Below are 17370 nucleotides of genomic sequence, written 5' to 3'. Positions count from 1 at the left end.
GGAACACAGAACTCAGTGTGTCTCTGAAACACAGGATTTTATTCTTGTTGACACAGTTTCACAGTTTCACACCGTCTGAATGTTCAGTTTTAACACGTCACATCGTCTAATCATCAAAATAATGTCAGATGTTTTTATTCTGACACTAAGATACAGATATGGTAAGATATGATTGCAACCGTCATTTAAATTCTTTGTTAATGGTTAATAAACACATGTAGTTCATTAATTAACATGTGGACGGTCATTATAAAGTAAACATGTATTTATAAATGTTGACAATCAGATGATAAATTGTTTATAAAGCATTGAATTGTGTGTTGACAGTGAAATAAATTCACTAAGGTCAAAATTATTATACATATATATTCACCATTTTTTTTTATTATTTATGATATTATAAAATGTTTTCAGACAGAGTATGATAAATATATAAGTTGATTACTTGTAGTTGGAATAATGTACAGTTGTTAGTGTTACACACACAAACTCACAAAATAAAACGTAGTAATTAATAAAATTCATCCTTTTTTGGTTCACTTTGAGGTTTTGCCTTGTTTGGTCTGTGATCAGCAGCTAATTGTGGCTAATGTTAGCTAAAGCTACCAAACACAAGCTATATACAAGTTCTGTTGGCTAGTTAGCTGTTTTTTAAAATTCTTCCCTACTTGTGCGTTTGTTACACTTTGTTTACTTACTTTTATTCACCATCGTCCTCTTTAGCATGTTGGCAAACATTTGTTAAAATCCACATGATGAACATTAGCATTCAACCACGTCCTCGCTAAAATCACTGTTTGATTAGCCTAGCTTACATCCAGTGCATTTTACTTAAAGGCATCCGAGATGTGCGTTGATGTTTTAGCATTAATTTATGCACTTTTCCCATCGTATCCTGTAAAACACTTAAACACTTGTTGTTGTTGAATGCTAACGTTAGCTTTTAAGGGAAACTAACCAGTTGAAATAAGACCTGTCTTTTCAGTTGCTGATCGATCAGTAAGTAATTAACTTAAAATTAAAATGCAGCTGATCTGAGTGTAACTGTGAAATATGACAGACTGCAGCGTCATGATGAGCGCAGTTTATTCTGGAAGCAGGTTAGGTAAAGTTGTCTCTTGTGTTATCACTACTCGGTAACACGTATAAATAACTTGACCTGCTAGAACCAGATATCACATGACGCTGCTCATATAGAGTAACACATGCCTCAGAAGTCTGTGCAGGGAAGGAGAGGTCGGCTCATTCACTCGTACATATCTGTTTTATTTATAGGGCGATGTGTGCATGAGAAGCAAAAATGGCGGCAAAGGCAGTGACTGGTCTGTTTCTCATCCACGCTTCGTTAAAACACCCTCCATAAATTAATTTGTATTTTGTCCACAGGTTTGTAGAGACGATGGAGAGAGACGAGGAAGGGATTTCACTCACATGTGGCCAATTAATTCATGTAAAATGATGCAAATTTGTTACACAGAACTCCTTTAATAGAATCAGAAATAGTTTTTTAGAAGGTTCAAGGTTCCTGTTGTGCCAGAAGAAGGCACGGGCACACACAAATGTAATGACACGTCTCTATCAAAAGGCTAATTTCAACCAATCAGAGCACCGGCAGAGGACCGCTTCCTCCAGCTGGCGCTCGGTGAACCAAACTCTAACTGAAGTCAGTTCTGTACCGTTCCTTTCTCTTCTTTCAGTGACATAAAGTCTCTAGTCCTGATTGAACTGATGCTAGCAGCAGCTACGCTAACCTCTCGCAGGCCGTCGCATCTTGTGCCCGCCCACAGCTGCCCGAAGCTCCTCATAGGTCCAGACGGCTGTGATCCGATCGCCCAGTCACCACAATAAAACGCTAGCAGTTAACGTTTCTGCTAAACGTAGCATATCATATTCAGATTATACGCTTGTTAGCCACCTGTTTGCGAGCGGTGAAGGAGGACTGTGGCTCAGGCGACGGCAGAAAACATCCAGCTGTTTCTGTGGTGACCAAAACCGACTATTTCTCAGAGGAAGGCGGCAACAAAACAGTTTTTCTAAAACTGGGTTTTGTGCCTAAAACTGAGGCAGAGAGTAGGAAGAGCTTTGTGACACGAGAGAAATAGAAAAATGAAGTTTAAACTTATCAGAAACGTACTCAGCTAACATTTATTCTGGCGACTGGGTTAGAGACATGTTAAGGAAAATATGTTATTTATTGTTAAAGTTTTACTAAAATACTGAAACTATCTGTGTGTTTATGTCTCTTTTATAATCACCTTCCCCATGTATGACTCTCAGTCACAACCCGATCGGTTCCTCACGAACACATCAATCTTTTTAAAAAAAACTTCCAATAAATATGTTGTTCCAAATTATTACAAATGTTATTTAAAAGGAGGAAATGGAGCATTTGTTGGGGACTATTTTCTGCTGCGGATGAATCCAGAATTGCTGCTTTAGTGAGTATTTCCAACTGAGTTTGTATCACAGGAGCTTGTTTGAGTAAACTCAAGTCTTATCTCACTGGTTGAGTAATCGTGGAAATTCTGAGGTGGGACCTGGTTTAGTAACCGCTGCGTTGATTCCCTGTGGTCCGTTATTTGGTCAGTGTTCGGCTTCAACCCAATGTGATATCATTAAAAAAAAAAAAAAAGGCAGCTGGTCATCAAGTTTGTTCTGGTTTTCAAATCCCAAAAAACCCGCAGCTGGATGAGCAGACGTCTCTGCTGTGGAGAAAATAAAAGGATTATCAGCGTCAGATCGCAGAGAGAGGGGGGAGGAGAGCAAACAGAGGGAGGTGAAACTTGGCAGAAAGTTTGGAACACAATGACGTGTGTTTACTGGACGGATCAGAGGGGTTTGTTTTCTCGGTCAACGGATCAGAACACAGAGAGAGGAGAGAGAGTCTGACTGCAGGGTGACTCACCGAGAACCTCTAGTGGTGAAACTCACTTATCAGACACTGAAAACATCATAACTTTAATCTTCATGTTCGTCTCCGCTGTCGATAATTCTGCTTTTCTTGTACTTTTCTTTGTTTTTTGGCGTTTTCATTCACTGATTTCTGCGCCTGACTTTCAAAATAAAACAAAGAACATGATGTGACAGAGGAAAATGTTTAGTGAGACACACTTTCTAACAGTCTGTTGTGTTATTTAAGGTAACACAGGGCTTGTTTATTTAATATATCAGCCTTGAAACACACAATAACTTTAAATTATTCACATACGATGACAAAACTCCTTAAACCTTCCCTCTTCTTCAGAGGTTATTATCACCTGTTATTATCCACCTGTCTGACATCATTAGACTAGTGTTGTGTGACAGTGGGTGTAAACAGAGTCGTAACTCCCTCATTTTTACTGTAAGATGATAATGTTTCAGTGATAAGCAACCACACACACACACACACACACACACACACACACACTGTCACGCGCACACACACACACACACACAGGAATATGAGATTAAAACAGATGCACAAAATGCATTCAGGCACAAGAATACAAAGAGTGTGTGTGTGTGTGTGTGCGCTCCAGGTCACCAGTGTGCGTCAGAGTGTGTTTTGTGTTTGCAGACCGCCGTCCGCCACGTGGCGCCGCGGCAACATGAGACAAACCGTTTCCATGGCGAGGGCCAACTGAAAGGGTCGGTACGCTCTCTCTCTCCGGGCACAGCCGACCCAGAGGAGACAGGTTTGGCGGGAAGTGTGTGTGTGTGTGTGTGTGTGTGTGTGTGTGTGTGTGTGTGTGTGTGTGTGCAGTACGATTAGGAGGATGATCTCATCACAAAGGTCATCATGGACGCTGTGTTCCTCTGTAATATAATGCAAAATGTTTTCGGGTTTAAAGGTCGAGTTAGTAATCAGATACTTCAGCGTGCCGACAGAAATCACACGAACACTGTCGACCTGCTCAGTGGCTCCGTCACACGGGACTATTCACCGTCTCGCCGTCGTCTTCCTCCATCGCTTCAGTAGCTCCGCCTTCAGCTCGGGCAAACATCATCGGCCACAGATTCAAAACTCTGGTTTCAGCAAAACACAGAGAGATTAACCTGTCGGCCGTTAGGCAGCTGGAAATCAATTAAACGTCTCACATTACAGGTTTGAATAAAAGTATGAGTACCACAGTGTTAAAGCAAAACTCTCGCCACAATATTGACCCTGAAGTTGAAAAAGGAGCCTCATATAAGAAACAAAACTAAAATCAAAAGCAGAAAAAGTCACGGGAGATCTCTCGTGGATAGTTGTTGCTGGAAGACAGTAGTTCCACCTTAACTGTCCTCCAGGTTACGTCACATTCTGAGATCGACTCTTCTCCACTGGCAGGACGGCGGCGAGCGGAACAAGCTACTGCTAACATGAGTTGTTCAAAAACTTTCTTTTTAGTAACTCTGTGCACACAAACAATGTTGTCAGTGCTGGTGTTCATGTGTAGAGACCCTGGTGATGCTACCAGCACAGTTTCATGTTGTGTCCAGACTTCTTACTGTTTTAAAAATAGAGATTTTGATGCTATCGTAAAAGTGCCCATAGCACTCCCATTGAAAATGAAAACGAAGATACGGTCGATCTCAAAAGTGTCTCTTTCATCGTAATTATGCTTTTACATGAAGATTCAACTCGGGAAGATTCACAAAAAAAGCCTGGGTTGCATTTTGGCGAGAGTTTCCCTTTAAATGTACGTCGTCTGTATGTATTTGACTGTGAGAATGTGAGAACAACAACCTGCTGCTCTAAAGCTGGTTTTATTGATTTTATATGTAGTTATAGGTTGTTCAGTGCTTCAACAGAAATATGTCTTAATCTCACAGTGTTGAAGAAGGTGAGAAAAAAGATTCCTGGGTCGGTCCGGCACCAAAACCTAGCAGGGTCTAATCTGGGCTGAGATGCATCCTCCAGTCGAGTTTCATGGAAATCCATTCAGTAGTTTTTGTGTAATCCTGCTGACAAACCAACAAACACATGGACGCAGATGGAAACTTAACCTCCTTGACAGAAGTTTAGATTTCAGAGTCTACCAGGTGCACCTGAATGCAGCAGTGAGAGAGAGAGACAGAGAGAGAGAGAGAGAGAGAGAGAGAGACAGCTGGATGAAATGAGTTATAGTCTGTATCCACAGTCACCTGATGACATTAGTCACATTTGTCCAGCTTGCTGACTCCCACCTGATATCAGCACACTCAATAAAACACTCCAACACCTCAACCTGAAGGTGACACATATCACCTGCATGTCTGAGAACAGAGAGTGATTATATTCTAAATGTTTCTGTCGGTATGTGTCGGAGCAGACGGACATTTTTCTCCTCTTCCATCACCCGTCCTGTTATCTGTGGGAGTCGTGCAGGCCGGCCTGCCTCCTTCGTCCTGCCGCTGTGTGTGGCTGCAGATAACGATGACACACACCGTTTGATCTTCACATTATCAGCTAACCTTTCATGTGACTCATGAGTTTGTTCCTGCTGCTGTGATCGTGATGGCTCTCAGCCTCAAAGTTTGTTTGCTGAAGTGTTTTATAGAGGAAACGCTGGAGTGTGTGTGTGTGTGTGAGTCAGACACTGTATGAACTGAAATGTCATAAAACATCTTCACAGTTTTGTGTATGAAGTGTTGAATGTTAACAGTGAGTTCATGAAGGAAGTCGTTCGTTGAGGCTCCAGCCAGAGAGATGCTGGTGTTCAGTCTTATCGACCGGCCGGCTGGAAACCTGCACACCTGTCGCACGCGATCAATAACACGGAAGCAGACTCATGATAAACGCTTCGCTTTGCAGAATGTGTAACTCATCGAGAATCAGGTCAGCTGAACGATTATCACGACCCAAAATGTCGGCTGTGGGCCATTTTATATTCCAGTATTAAAGGAGCACTCTGTAGTTTTGTGTTCTGATAATCAAACTCTCTTTGTCTCCATGACTGAATAAACTAACTGACCTTAAAGAACAACATTCATACAAAAGTTTGTATTATTACCTCATTAATATTGTAAATATTAAAATTCTTTGTTTTTGAATTTCTGCTCCAAAAAAAACACTGTACGAAGTAAAAAAGAAGTACAACAAATACACGCCTCACTACTTTATAAAAGTGTATATATATATATATATATATATATATATATATATATATATATATATATATATATATATATATATATGTATGTTCACTTCATAGAGGATAAACTACCTGTATGACGAGATGTCTAGATGAGTAACGGGTGAATAAATAAAAAGTTTCATCTGCGTCTGTTGTTCTTCATCAGCAGATTAAATGTCCTGACCAACAGTAGATACTGTTATAATATGAGAGATGTATCATATTGTGTCATGTTGTACTTATTATCTTATTATAATAACTTGACTGTATCTAAATAAATGTGTCACAAGTTTTCAATAAAATTAATGTTTTTATAGATTAGAGGCTTTTGCTGTCTGTCAGAGCCCTTTGAAAACTCTGTTTTTTAAAGGTGCTCTATGAAATAAAGTTATAATTAACATTATGATTATGATATTATTTATGATATTGGTTTTAATGAACAGTGTATCACTTATTGATGAATTTCCACAGGTACAGTTTGGATCCACAAGCCAAGAATGACGTCAGCATTGAATCATCACAAACTGATCAATCTGATCTCACACACACACACACACACACACACTGTCTCTCTCTCTATGAATATATTATATATCATCCTGATATAAGCAGACAAAAATAGCACAATGACACTTACTACCTGCGTGTGTGTCTGTGTGTGTTCCTATAAAAGCCACTCAGCTGAGTGCCGACCAATCGGATGATGACGCCCCGGTGACATCACAATGATGTAGAAACAGGGATAAACACGAGAGGGTGACGCAGATGAAACACACACATCTTTTATTCTACATCTTGAGGGGAGACATTTTGTTTACAGAACTGCAGGAAATCATTAATCATCATTTGTTCATCTCTTTCAAAATAAAATATCTTGTACAGTTTGTCAGGTTTTATACATTAATGTGTAAATTTAAATGTTGCTGATTTAACACGTGTCACTCTGGACATCAGTTTGAGTTTCAAGCTCGAGTTCCACATGCTCAGTACAATCTCCTGAGTCTGTGTGCACATGCCAAACAATACTACAGAATGAAAATGGGACACACTTTGTAATACGGTCTTTGTGTTAAGTGTTGGTTAAAACACGTTTTGGATTATGATACATCTATAAGCACCTGTAGGAACTTGGTAACAGTTGGACTGTTAACAGGCATGATACCTATAACTGTTAATAAAAGTATACAGACATTTATCTGTATTGTCTTACCACTTTTTTCAGTATTTTTACAGAAGTTGTAGAAGTCCTTGGTTGAGAGACTAAAAAGTCATCATCAATGGATAAGCTTTTCAACCGGTCTGGGTTTCCAGGAGACCTCCATCTCTCAAGGTTGGAGGGGTGGTTAACAAACCGGTCTGGGTTTCCAGGAGGCCTCTGTCTCTCTGGGACGAAGGGGTTGAATTTAAAGCTCTCTGGGTTTCCAGGAGGCCTCCGTCTCTCTGCACGTCTCACACTGGCCGGCTCCTCAGACAGGAGGAGTTCTGGATGAGCAGAGTTTGGATCCAGAACCACAGGAGTGTAGGAGACCGTCTCCTTCATCTTGATCCAGATGTTGTAGCTCAGGTTGCCCAGGTGTTTGGCCTCGTCTATCAGAGCTCCTGAGTCCAGCTGTGGATCCTCCAGCAGGGGGCGCTGCTGGACTCTCTTCACTGCAGCCTTGTAGTTCTGCAGGAATGAGACGTCATCAGCTCTCAGCTCCTCCTCTGTGGTTCTGATCGTGTCTGAAAGAGCTGCTATGTCTTTACCCAGAGCTTCGATCTTCTTCTTCATCATCTGACTCTTCTGCTCCTCTTCCTCCCTCAGAGCAGAGATCCTGGTCTCCTCTTCCTCTTGGAGAAACTGATGAAGCTTCTTGAACTGCTCTTTAATCTGACTCTCTGCTTGTTGGACCTGAGACTTGATGTGTTCCGCTGTTTGATCACAGTTTCCTTTAACTTGTTTAAAGTGTTTCAGTTTGTCCTGTAAGGGCTTCAGGGACTTCTGCAGCTCTTCTTTAAGATCCTGTGCAGCTTCATCGATGGGTCTGAATCTGTGGCTGTTGTGTGTCTTTGAGTCTCTGCAGACGACACACACCGGCTGCTGATGGTCCAGACAGAAGAGTTTCAGTTTCTCGCCGTGCAGACTGCAGAGAGACTCAGACCCAGCTGGAGGTCTGTCATCTCTTTTCAGTACGAAGCTCTCACACAGGTTCTTTAGTATCAAATTGCACGGTGGTTCACTTCTTGATGATCTTCTTTTACAAACTGGACACTCCTGTGTTTGTTTCTCTCTCCACCAGCTCTGCAGACAATCTTTACAGAAGCTGTGGCTGCATGACAGGAGAACAGGATCTTTAAAAATGTCGCTGCAGACAGGACAGGAGAGATCCTCCTCTAGGATGGAAGCCATTGTGGTTGAAAAATGCTGAAAACAAAGCAGGAAGTGAGCGCACTGGGAATCAATCAGTCGGCTCTATCCTAACTAGAAAGTTAACCGTTGTTTTTTGTGTTTTGTTGGTGGTAAACTCACGTTCAGTGTGTGAAGTCAGCTGCAGGTTGAAGAAGAAGTGTTTCTCTAAGTATCTCTCCTTGGTTGTCTCTCCGTCCCAGAGCACTGAAAATAACACAGTGTCTATTTCCTAGTTTATCTCTGGTGAGATATACAGGGCGTGGAAGTGAAGTCAGAGAGGCTGCCATACAAAGTTGGCACATTTCATTTAAAAGGTACAAGGTTCATGTATTTATGATTTTACAACACAGGGTTGTGAAAGACAACTGCTGTGTTTAATCCCTTAAGTTATTTAGTTTACTTGTTTGCTTAAGAGAATTATTCAAACCTCTGAAAATCAACATCACCACAACACAAAATAAGTGACAATAATAAAATGAGTGGCAACGCAAAATCAACATTAAACTGCTTTTAAATACAGGATCATCTCTGGGATTGTCTCATGATTGTGTCACATGTTCCTCCTGCTGTCATTAAATTCTTCTTGTAATCCCTTAATGCTGCACACAATATAATAATTATATGAACTGATGAATAGTCAGACTTATTGGTTGAGTACAGAGGATGAATTGACGAGTTTCACAGGAGTGAAGCTGCTGTCAGATGGCAGCAGGGTAAACAGACTGTGTTTGGGGTTTTGTTTTTTAGTTTCCTCTGGGTTCTGTGCAGATATCTCACTTCTGTAGATGGTACCAGTGATGTCCTGGGTGGTTTTAGTCACCCGCTGTAGAGCCGTCCTGTCCTGGACCGTCCTGAACCATGACAGCTTGTGATGTTTCCAGTCAGCATGCTTAGCTCAGCTTTTTCTACAATCAACCATCAGTTTCTTGATTTTGGTTAAAGTCATCCTGCAGTCAGAAATGTGTTTTTCTTCTTGTTCCTGCAGTCGACTGTTTGAGCTTCACTGTGTAGAGTGATGTATGAGCAGAGTTTGACATTGTTTCCTTATTAATTACTGAAAGTGTGAAAACAGGATTTAAGAGGCAGCTTACAGGTAAGAATAAATGTATCATAAGTTAAAAATAAAATTTATTGCACCAGTGATCCTTAGAAAAAAAGTTATTACTGAATGAACATTTTTTGTATGCAATTACTCACAGCAGTCTGAGAATCTTACATTTCACATTATTATGTGTTTATAAAACTATATACATACCAACTAATTACTGTCAGATTATAAGACATTTGTAAGTACCTGAAGGAACCTGTTACCAGTTTATAGACGGCTAATAAAAGCCCAAAAAATCAATGTCACCACGAATCTGAACACAGAATTAAAATAAGTGCAAAACAAAATCAACATTAATCTGCTTTGAACTCCAAGTTCATCTGTGGAGTTGTTCTTCCTGTTGTCTATTCTCCTGTTCAACTAATCACTAATCATCAATATCATCATCATCATCATCATCATCATCATCATCATCATCATCATCGTCGTCATCAATATCATCATCATCATCATCGTCGTCGTCGTCATCAATATCATCATCATCATCATCATCGTCGTCATCAATATCATCATCATCATCAATATCATCATCATCATCATCATCATCATCATCATCCTCATCCTCATCATCCTCATCTTCAGTCATCTCTTCTATAATCTTTACAGGGCATTCATCTGTATTGCATATGTATGGAAAGAGCTTCTCGTTGAAAGTGTGTGTGAAGGTGTGTATTTGTGCTTCTGTGTTGGGATTAGAGAATGACAGCTTTTCTTTGTCCAAGTCCAGATTTACTCTGATCTTCTGTAGCTTCGTCTCCATTGAGAGAACAATAGGTTGGGCTTCTGGGGAGCAAGCTTTATATTCACCATCAGAGAATCTTATCATCCATATGCCAGACTTTATGTTCCCTTTCCTGTTGACCGACTCTGCAGCGACACCCACAGACCAGTCTGTGCTGTCTCCAACTTTAACATCCCAGCTGTGAGTCCCTGAGTCAAAGCCCTCAGAGCCGAGGACGGAGGGGTGGTAAACAAACCTCTCTGGGTTTTCAGGGAGAATCTGTATCTCTGCACGTCTCACACTGGTCAGATCCTCAGACAGGAGGAGTTCTGGATGAGCAGAGTTTGGATCCAGAACCACAGGAGTGTAGAAGACCTTCTCCTTCATCTTGATCCAGATGTTGTAGCTCAGGTTGCCCAGGTGTTTGGCCTCGTCTATCAGAGCTCCTGAGTCCAGCTGTGGATCCTCCAGCAGGGGGCGCTGCTGGACTCTCTTCACTGCAGCCTTGTAGTTCTGCAGGAATGAGACGTCTTCAGCTCTCAGCTCCTCCTCTGTGGTTCTGATCGTGTCTGAAAGAGCTGCTATGTCTTTACCCAGAGCTTCGATCTTCTTCTTCATCATCTGACTCTTCTGCTCCTCTTCCTCCCTCAGAGCAGAGATCCTGGCCTCCTCTTCCTCTTGGAGAAACTGATGAAGCTTCTTGAACTGCTCTTTAATCTGACTCTCTGCTTGTTGGACCTGAGACTTGATGTGTTCCGCTGTTTGATCGCAGTTTCCTTTAACTTGTTTAAAGTGTCTCAGTTTGTCCTGTAAGGGCTTCAGGGACTTCTGCAGCTCTTCTTTAAGATCCTGTGCAGCTTCATCGATGGGTCTGAATCTGTGGTTGTTGTGTTTTTTTGAGTCTCTGCAGACAACACACATCGGCTGCTGATGGTCCAGACAGAAGAGTTTCAGTTTCTCGCCGTGCAGACTGCAGAGAGACTCGGACCCAGCTGGAGGTCTGTCATCTTTTTTCAGTACGAAGCTCTCACACAGGTTCTTTAACGCCAGGTTACGAGGTGGATCACTTGTTAGAGATCTTGCCTTGCAAACTGGACACTGCTTCACCAGTTTCCCCCTCCACCAGCTCTGCAGACAGTGTTTACAGAAGCTGTGGCTGCATGACAGGAGAACAGGATCTTTGTAGATGCCATGGCAGACAGGACAGGAGAGATCGTCAACTAAGATGGAAGCCATCGTGGTTGAAAAACACTGAAAACAAATTAGGAAGTGAGCGCACTGGAAATCAGTCGATCAGGTCTGTCCTGACTAGAAAGTTAACCATTGTTTTTGTTTGTTTCTTGGTGGTAAACTCACGTTCAGTGTGTGAAGTCAGCTGCAGGGTGAAGAAGAAGTGTTTCCACTTTGAAATGAAGGTAAATTTCTCCTTGGTTGTCTCTCCGTCCCAGAGCACTGAAATTAACACACTGTGTATTTCCTAGTTTGTCTCTGGTGAAACACACAGGGCGTGGGAGTGAAGACATAAAGGCTGCCATACAAACTTAAAAGGTACAAGGTTCATGTATTTATGATTTTACAACACAGCGTTGTGAAAGAAAAATGCTTCTTATCATCCCTTAATGCTGCACACAAAAGAACAATTATATAAATGTATGAATAGTCAAACTTTTTGGTTGAGTACGGAGGATAAATTGAAGAGTCTCACTGCCTGAGGAGTAAAGCTGCTCTGCAGTCTGGAGATACAGCAGCAGATACTTCTGTATCTGTTTAAAAGACACATTCTATTTTCTTTTTATTTACCTTGTTTGCTTAAGAGAATTATTCAAAGCTCTGAAAATAAACATCACCACAACACAAAATGAGATAAAATGAGTGACAAAGCAAAATCAACATGAAACTGCCCTTGAATACAGGATCATCTCTGGAATTGTCTCATGATTGTGTCACATGTTCCTCCTGCTGTCATTAAATTCTTCTTGTAATCTTTAATGCTGCTAGCAAAAGAATAATTATATGAAAGGATGATTAGTCAAACTTTTTGGTTGAGTACGGAGGATAAGTTGAGGAGTCTCAGGAGTGAAGCTGCTGTCAGATGGCAGCAGGGTGAACAGACTGTGTTTGGGGGTTTTGTCTTTTAGTTTCCTCTGGGTTCTGTACAGAAATCTCACTACACTGATGTCACTGATGCTCTGTAGACGGTACCAGTGATGTTCTGGGTGGGTTTAATCACCTGCTGCAGAGCCGTCCTGTCCTCGACCGTGATGAACCATTGTCCTGTATCTGCTCACCTGCTCCACCTCAGCTCAGCTTTTTTTTACAATCAACCATCAGTTTCTTGGTTTTGGTTAAAATCATCCTCCAGTCAGAATGTATTTTTCTTCTTGTTCCTGCAGTTGAGTGTTTGAGCTTCACTGTGTAGAGTAATGTATGAGCACAGTTTGACATAGTTTCCTCATGAATTACTGAAAGTGTGAAAACAGGTTTTAACAGGTGAGATTTGTGACATCACAAGTAGTCTGGAAGCCATTTCTGCTCTGATATCCAGCAGCACCAATCACCAGAATACATTTTAGCCATTTTAGTCATTTCATGTCTCAATGACACGCTGTGTTTAGGTTTAGGTACAAAATCAGTAGGTTGACGCTGGGAAAAGATCATGTTTTGGTTTAAAATACCTGTTTTGGACACCACAAATGTCTGACTTCTCGCCAAAATGATCCTGTGGTTTCTCACTCAGAAATGTTGAAGCACAGTCCAGAACTGCAGTCACTGGCTTGGCAGCATTCTTGCCTCGCAGTAACTTCATCAACACCTTTTCCTCTCTGCTACAACATGTAGATAATAAACACGTAATGTGAACATGGTATGAATATGCTACGTATGACACAAACATATTTAAACATTAAACATTGTATTCTGGTGTCTGGGTTGAGAAACTTAAATCCTCCAGTGCAGAAACACTGAGAGGGTCCTTAGAGGGACAGAAGCCAAAACAGCGTTTCTGCTGCCTGCAACACTGGACAAAATGAGAAAACTCTTTGGTTTTTTTTGGCATTAAAGCATGAAAACCTGTTGTAGTAGTGACTTAAAACGATGAACCTAAATTTCTCTCCTTCAATACAAGTGAGGAGAGGATTTTTCGGTGCAGCAGGTTGGTACATTCGTAGTCTTTCTTTATATCCTGGTTTCATTTTATTCACACAGCAACCAGATGTTTTCTGTCTGTATCTGGTTTAAATCCAGTATCCTCTATAGACATGGCGGCAGACGCTCTCTTACTACAGTTACTGTCACTGAATAAAAACAAAATCATGTGCAACTAGAATTTGACCCTGCATTCAGAGTCATGCTGACATCTGATGTGAACTTTGAACACAGTCAGGCTGTTCGTGTACATGCTCAGTACAATCTGTTATCAGCAGAACAGAGACATGAAGAACAGACACGAACGTAAAACTTAAAATTGTATTCGCAGTATCAAAATGTATCACGACCCTCGACAGTATGTACTTTAAGTTTCAATTATGTCTCATGAAACCTACCAGAAAGCAGGTGTTGTCATTGTGCTCAGTGCCATCACACCTTCCTCCTGACACCTCCCTTTTCTGTTTTATCACTTTACTGAATAAAGTCTGACTGTGTCTGTATTTCTTTGTCAGACTCAACAAGTACACTCCTACATACTGCGCTGTGTCCTTTCAACTGAAACAGATCAACACTGTTGTCTTCTATTATTCTGTTTAAATATTCTAATAAAAAATACAAAAGAAAACATTTTGTTGATTCACCTTTAATTTGTTTTCTCTTCTCTTCAATGAAACACAATCATATCCATCACAGTATTCAATAAATCTGAACACATTTACCTCTTTCCTTCATTGAAAGTAGATGAAAGCAACAGAACAGGTTACAACATTCGACTGCGAGAAACAAAAACGTAAATCTTTGGCATTTACATGAGAGTCTACAGACGATTTTCTTATTGAGAGTGAATTAAAATGAAAGCGACAGCAGTGAAAGCTCCACACCCAAAATAACCGATCATGAACAGGAGGGTGGTGACGTCATTAAGGCACACAGATGCTCCGGATTAGATCCACAATCTTAATCTACCTTCGACTTCTTATGTCAGACATCTAACCTCCTTAGAATAAAGAGAACGATACAAAACTTTAAACTAAAGCAAAACTAGACTGAAACTTATCTGCATTCAATCATGAAGCAAAGAACAAGATTGGCACTTTGTGTTATTTGGCAATAGCACAGTTACAGAGTGCAACACCACTGTGGTAAACAATTTGTCTGATTAATGAGTTAAAGCTGTTACTTTAAGGTAAAATATAAAAAGTTCCATTATTTTGTTTTAAGGCACAGTGAAATAAGGTTGCATTTTACAGGTTTAATCCCTTGACTCTTTGTTAATCATCTTATCTTAAAAAAGTAAGTACTTAAAAAGGTGTAATATGTAAGAATTGGCCACCTCAAGCGAGGTCACTTCAATCCCAATCAGCCACTCACGGTAGCTGCCATTAGCTGATTAGCTCAGTTAGCCGTGCAGCTAGCAAAATAGCAAATATACCTCTCTTTTCTCAATCCTGTAAAATACAAAAAAATATTTTTTATGGCTCATCTTGAATTCAAAATGGCACAATTCACTTCCAGCTGGCCAATAAGTCTTCGTCACAGCAGACATTTTGACTTGTCGTAGGAAAACACACGTGTTACTGATATTGTAAACAACAGCTCTGTTCAAACGTCCATGTAAACTGTGATCGTGCAACAGAGCAGCACCATGAATCTGTAGAAGCTAAATGTAATTCATCATTTCGAATGGTTACTGTTCACATCTGTGCTTTTTCCTACTTTGACTTTTCAAAATGTCTTCTGTGATAAAAGCCGACTGAGCTGACAAGGAAATTTCTTGATTTAGTGGAAGAGCATAAAAAGCTTCAATTCTATAATCATGAACAAGTACAAACCCACAATTTTCAATTTTGTGTCTCTTACTCTGAAAGAACAACGGAGCCAAGAGACTTACAATTCACATTTTGAGTGAGGCTGATCTCTTTTACAGACAGGATCATCTCCCGTGCTTTGTCTGTTACGGTCTATTTTAGGGCTTTAATCGAACAAGTAATCATAATCAGTACTGATGTGATCGCTGACACCATCATCGTTGTCCTCGTCCTGCGGTAAAATCTCGATCAGGTTTTTATCTTTGTTGCAGATATATGGAAACAGCTTCTCGGAGAAAGCGCAGGTGAAGGTGTGTATGAGTGTGTCAGTGTCGGGATCGGTGAACGACAGCTTGTGTTCGTCCCAGTCCAGATTAATTCTGATCAGCTGATACTTTGGCTCATTCAGCTTCTTCTTCCCTGAGAGAACAACTGGTGTTTTTGCAGGGGAGCAGGCTTTGTATTTACCACCAGAGAATTTTATTCTCCATAATTTTGACTTTATGTTCCCTTTTCTCTTGACCGACTCTGCAGCGACACCCACAGACCAGTCTGTGCTGTCTCTAACTTTAACATCCCAGCTGTGAGTCCCTGAGTCGAACCCCTTGGAGCCGAGGACGGAGGGGTGGTAAACAAACCTCTCTGGGTTTTGGGGAATGATCTGTCCCTCTGCACGTCTCACTCCGGTCAGATCGCCAGACAGGAGGAGTTCTGGATGAGCAGAGTTTGGATCCAGAACCACAGGAGTGTAGAAGACCTTCTCCTTCATCTTGTTCCAGATGTTGTAGCTCAGGTTGCCCAGGTGTTTGGCCTCGTCTATCAGAGCTCCTGAGTCCAGCTGTGGATCCTCCAGCAGGGGGCGCTGCTGGACTCTCTTCACTGCAGCCTTGTAGTTCTGCAGGAATGAGACGTCATCGGCTTTCAGTTCATCCTCTGCAGCTTTGACCATGTCTGAAAGAGCTGCTACGTCTTTACTCAGAGCTGCAGTCTTCTTCTTCATCATCTGACTCTTCTGCTCCTCTTCCTCCCTCAGAGCAGAGATCCTGGCCTCCTCTTCCTCTTGGAGAAACTGATGAAGCTTCTTAAACTGCTCTTTAATCTGACTCTCTGCATGTCGGGCCTGAGACTTGATGTGTTCAGCTGTTTGATCGCAGTTTCCTTTAACTTGTTTAAAGTGTTTCAGTTTGTCCTGTAAGGGCTTCAGGGACTTCTGCAGCTCTACTTTAAGATCCTGTGCAGCTTCATCGATGGGTCTGAATCTGTGGTTGTTGTGTTTTTTTGAGTCTCTGCAGACGACACACACCGGCTGCTGATGGTCCAGACAGAAGAGTTTCAGTTTCTCGCCGTGCAGACTGCAGAGAGACTCAGACCCAGCTGGAGGTCTGTCATCTTTTTTCAGTACGAAGCTCTCACACAGGTTCTTTAATGCCAGGTTACGAGGTGGATCACTTGTTAGAGATCTTGCCTTGCAAACTGGACACTGCTTTTTCTGTTTCCCCCTCCACCAGCTCTGCAGACAGTGTTTACAGAAGCTGTGGCTGCATAACAGAACAACAGGATCTTTGTAGACGTCTTGGCAGACAGGACAGGAGAGATCGTCCTCTAAGATGGAAGCCATCGTGGTTGAAAAAACTCTGAAAACAAAAGCAGGAAGTGAGCGCACTGCAAATTAATCGACCATGTCTATCAACTTTCAACTATCAACGTACAACAATTATTATTTTTTTAATAGTGGTAAACTCACGTTCAGTTTGTGAAGTCAGCAGTTTATCTCGTGTTTCTGTCCTCTCATTGGAAGTTGTGAGTCATCTGTGAATTTCTCCTGTCTGTCTGCGTGGGCGTTTTCTTTTACTGAGAAATGAAAGTTAACAAACTGTACCTCCGGGTTTGTCTCTAGAGTGTCAAGCAAGGGGTGACAAGTTATCAGCCCAAACTACTCAGAGCCCCACCAACGGCCTCACAAACGTGTGATTAAGACGGTTTATTTTTTAATTTACTCATGGTTGTCTAAAAATCCATACGCTAAAATTACATCACAAGGCCTAATCCATTTTGTGTTCTCCGCCCACCCTTCAGTTCGTACTACATTGGACTATTCCATCTAACTGCGCATGCGC

The 17370-nt window shown here is 41.3% G+C and overlaps 3 protein-coding genes across 3 annotated transcripts; all 3 read right to left on the bottom strand.

Annotated features, from left to right (window-relative positions):
• Nucleotides 1-6846: 6846 nt before the first annotated feature.
• On the bottom strand, nt 6847-9455 carry LOC119020375 (tripartite motif-containing protein 35-like). Its single transcript, XM_037099623.1, has 2 exons — nt 8590-9455; nt 6847-8484 (listed from the first exon to the last, which is right to left on the bottom strand). The coding sequence occupies exon 2, from the start codon at nt 8467-8469 to the stop codon at nt 7273-7275; it is 1197 nt and encodes a 398-aa protein (XP_036955518.1). The 5' UTR covers nt 8470-8484; nt 8590-9455; the 3' UTR covers nt 6847-7272.
• Nucleotides 9456-9580: 125 nt separating this feature from the next.
• LOC119020374 (E3 ubiquitin-protein ligase TRIM39-like) lies at nt 9581-12134 on the bottom strand. Its single transcript, XM_037099622.1, has 2 exons — nt 11655-12134; nt 9581-11549 (listed from the first exon to the last, which is right to left on the bottom strand). The coding sequence occupies exon 2, from the start codon at nt 11532-11534 to the stop codon at nt 9945-9947; it is 1590 nt and encodes a 529-aa protein (XP_036955517.1). The 5' UTR covers nt 11535-11549; nt 11655-12134; the 3' UTR covers nt 9581-9944.
• Nucleotides 12135-14072: 1938 nt separating this feature from the next.
• Nucleotides 14073-17156, bottom strand: LOC119021852 (nuclear factor 7, ovary-like). Its single transcript, XM_037102392.1, has 2 exons — nt 16998-17156; nt 14073-16887 (listed from the first exon to the last, which is right to left on the bottom strand). The coding sequence occupies exon 2, from the start codon at nt 16869-16871 to the stop codon at nt 15420-15422; it is 1452 nt and encodes a 483-aa protein (XP_036958287.1). The 5' UTR covers nt 16872-16887; nt 16998-17156; the 3' UTR covers nt 14073-15419.
• Nucleotides 17157-17370: the final 214 nt, after the last annotated feature.

Source organism: Acanthopagrus latus, chromosome 6 (genome assembly GCF_904848185.1).
Source record: "Acanthopagrus latus isolate v.2019 chromosome 6, fAcaLat1.1, whole genome shotgun sequence".
In the NCBI taxonomy this organism is placed as follows: domain Eukaryota; kingdom Metazoa; phylum Chordata; class Actinopteri; order Spariformes; family Sparidae; genus Acanthopagrus; species Acanthopagrus latus.
This window is presented reverse-complemented; position numbering and strand designations above follow the sequence as displayed.

Bases quoted from the DNA above. Each gene is read 5' to 3' on its own strand.
- LOC119020374 (XM_037099622.1), bottom strand. From the start codon at position 11,534: ATGGCTTCCATCTTAGTTGACGATCTCTCCTGTCCTGTCTGCCATGGC.
- LOC119020375 (XM_037099623.1), bottom strand. From the start codon at position 8,469: ATGGCTTCCATCCTAGAGGAGGATCTCTCCTGTCCTGTCTGCAGCGAC.
- LOC119021852 (XM_037102392.1), bottom strand. From the start codon at position 16,871: ATGGCTTCCATCTTAGAGGACGATCTCTCCTGTCCTGTCTGCCAAGAC.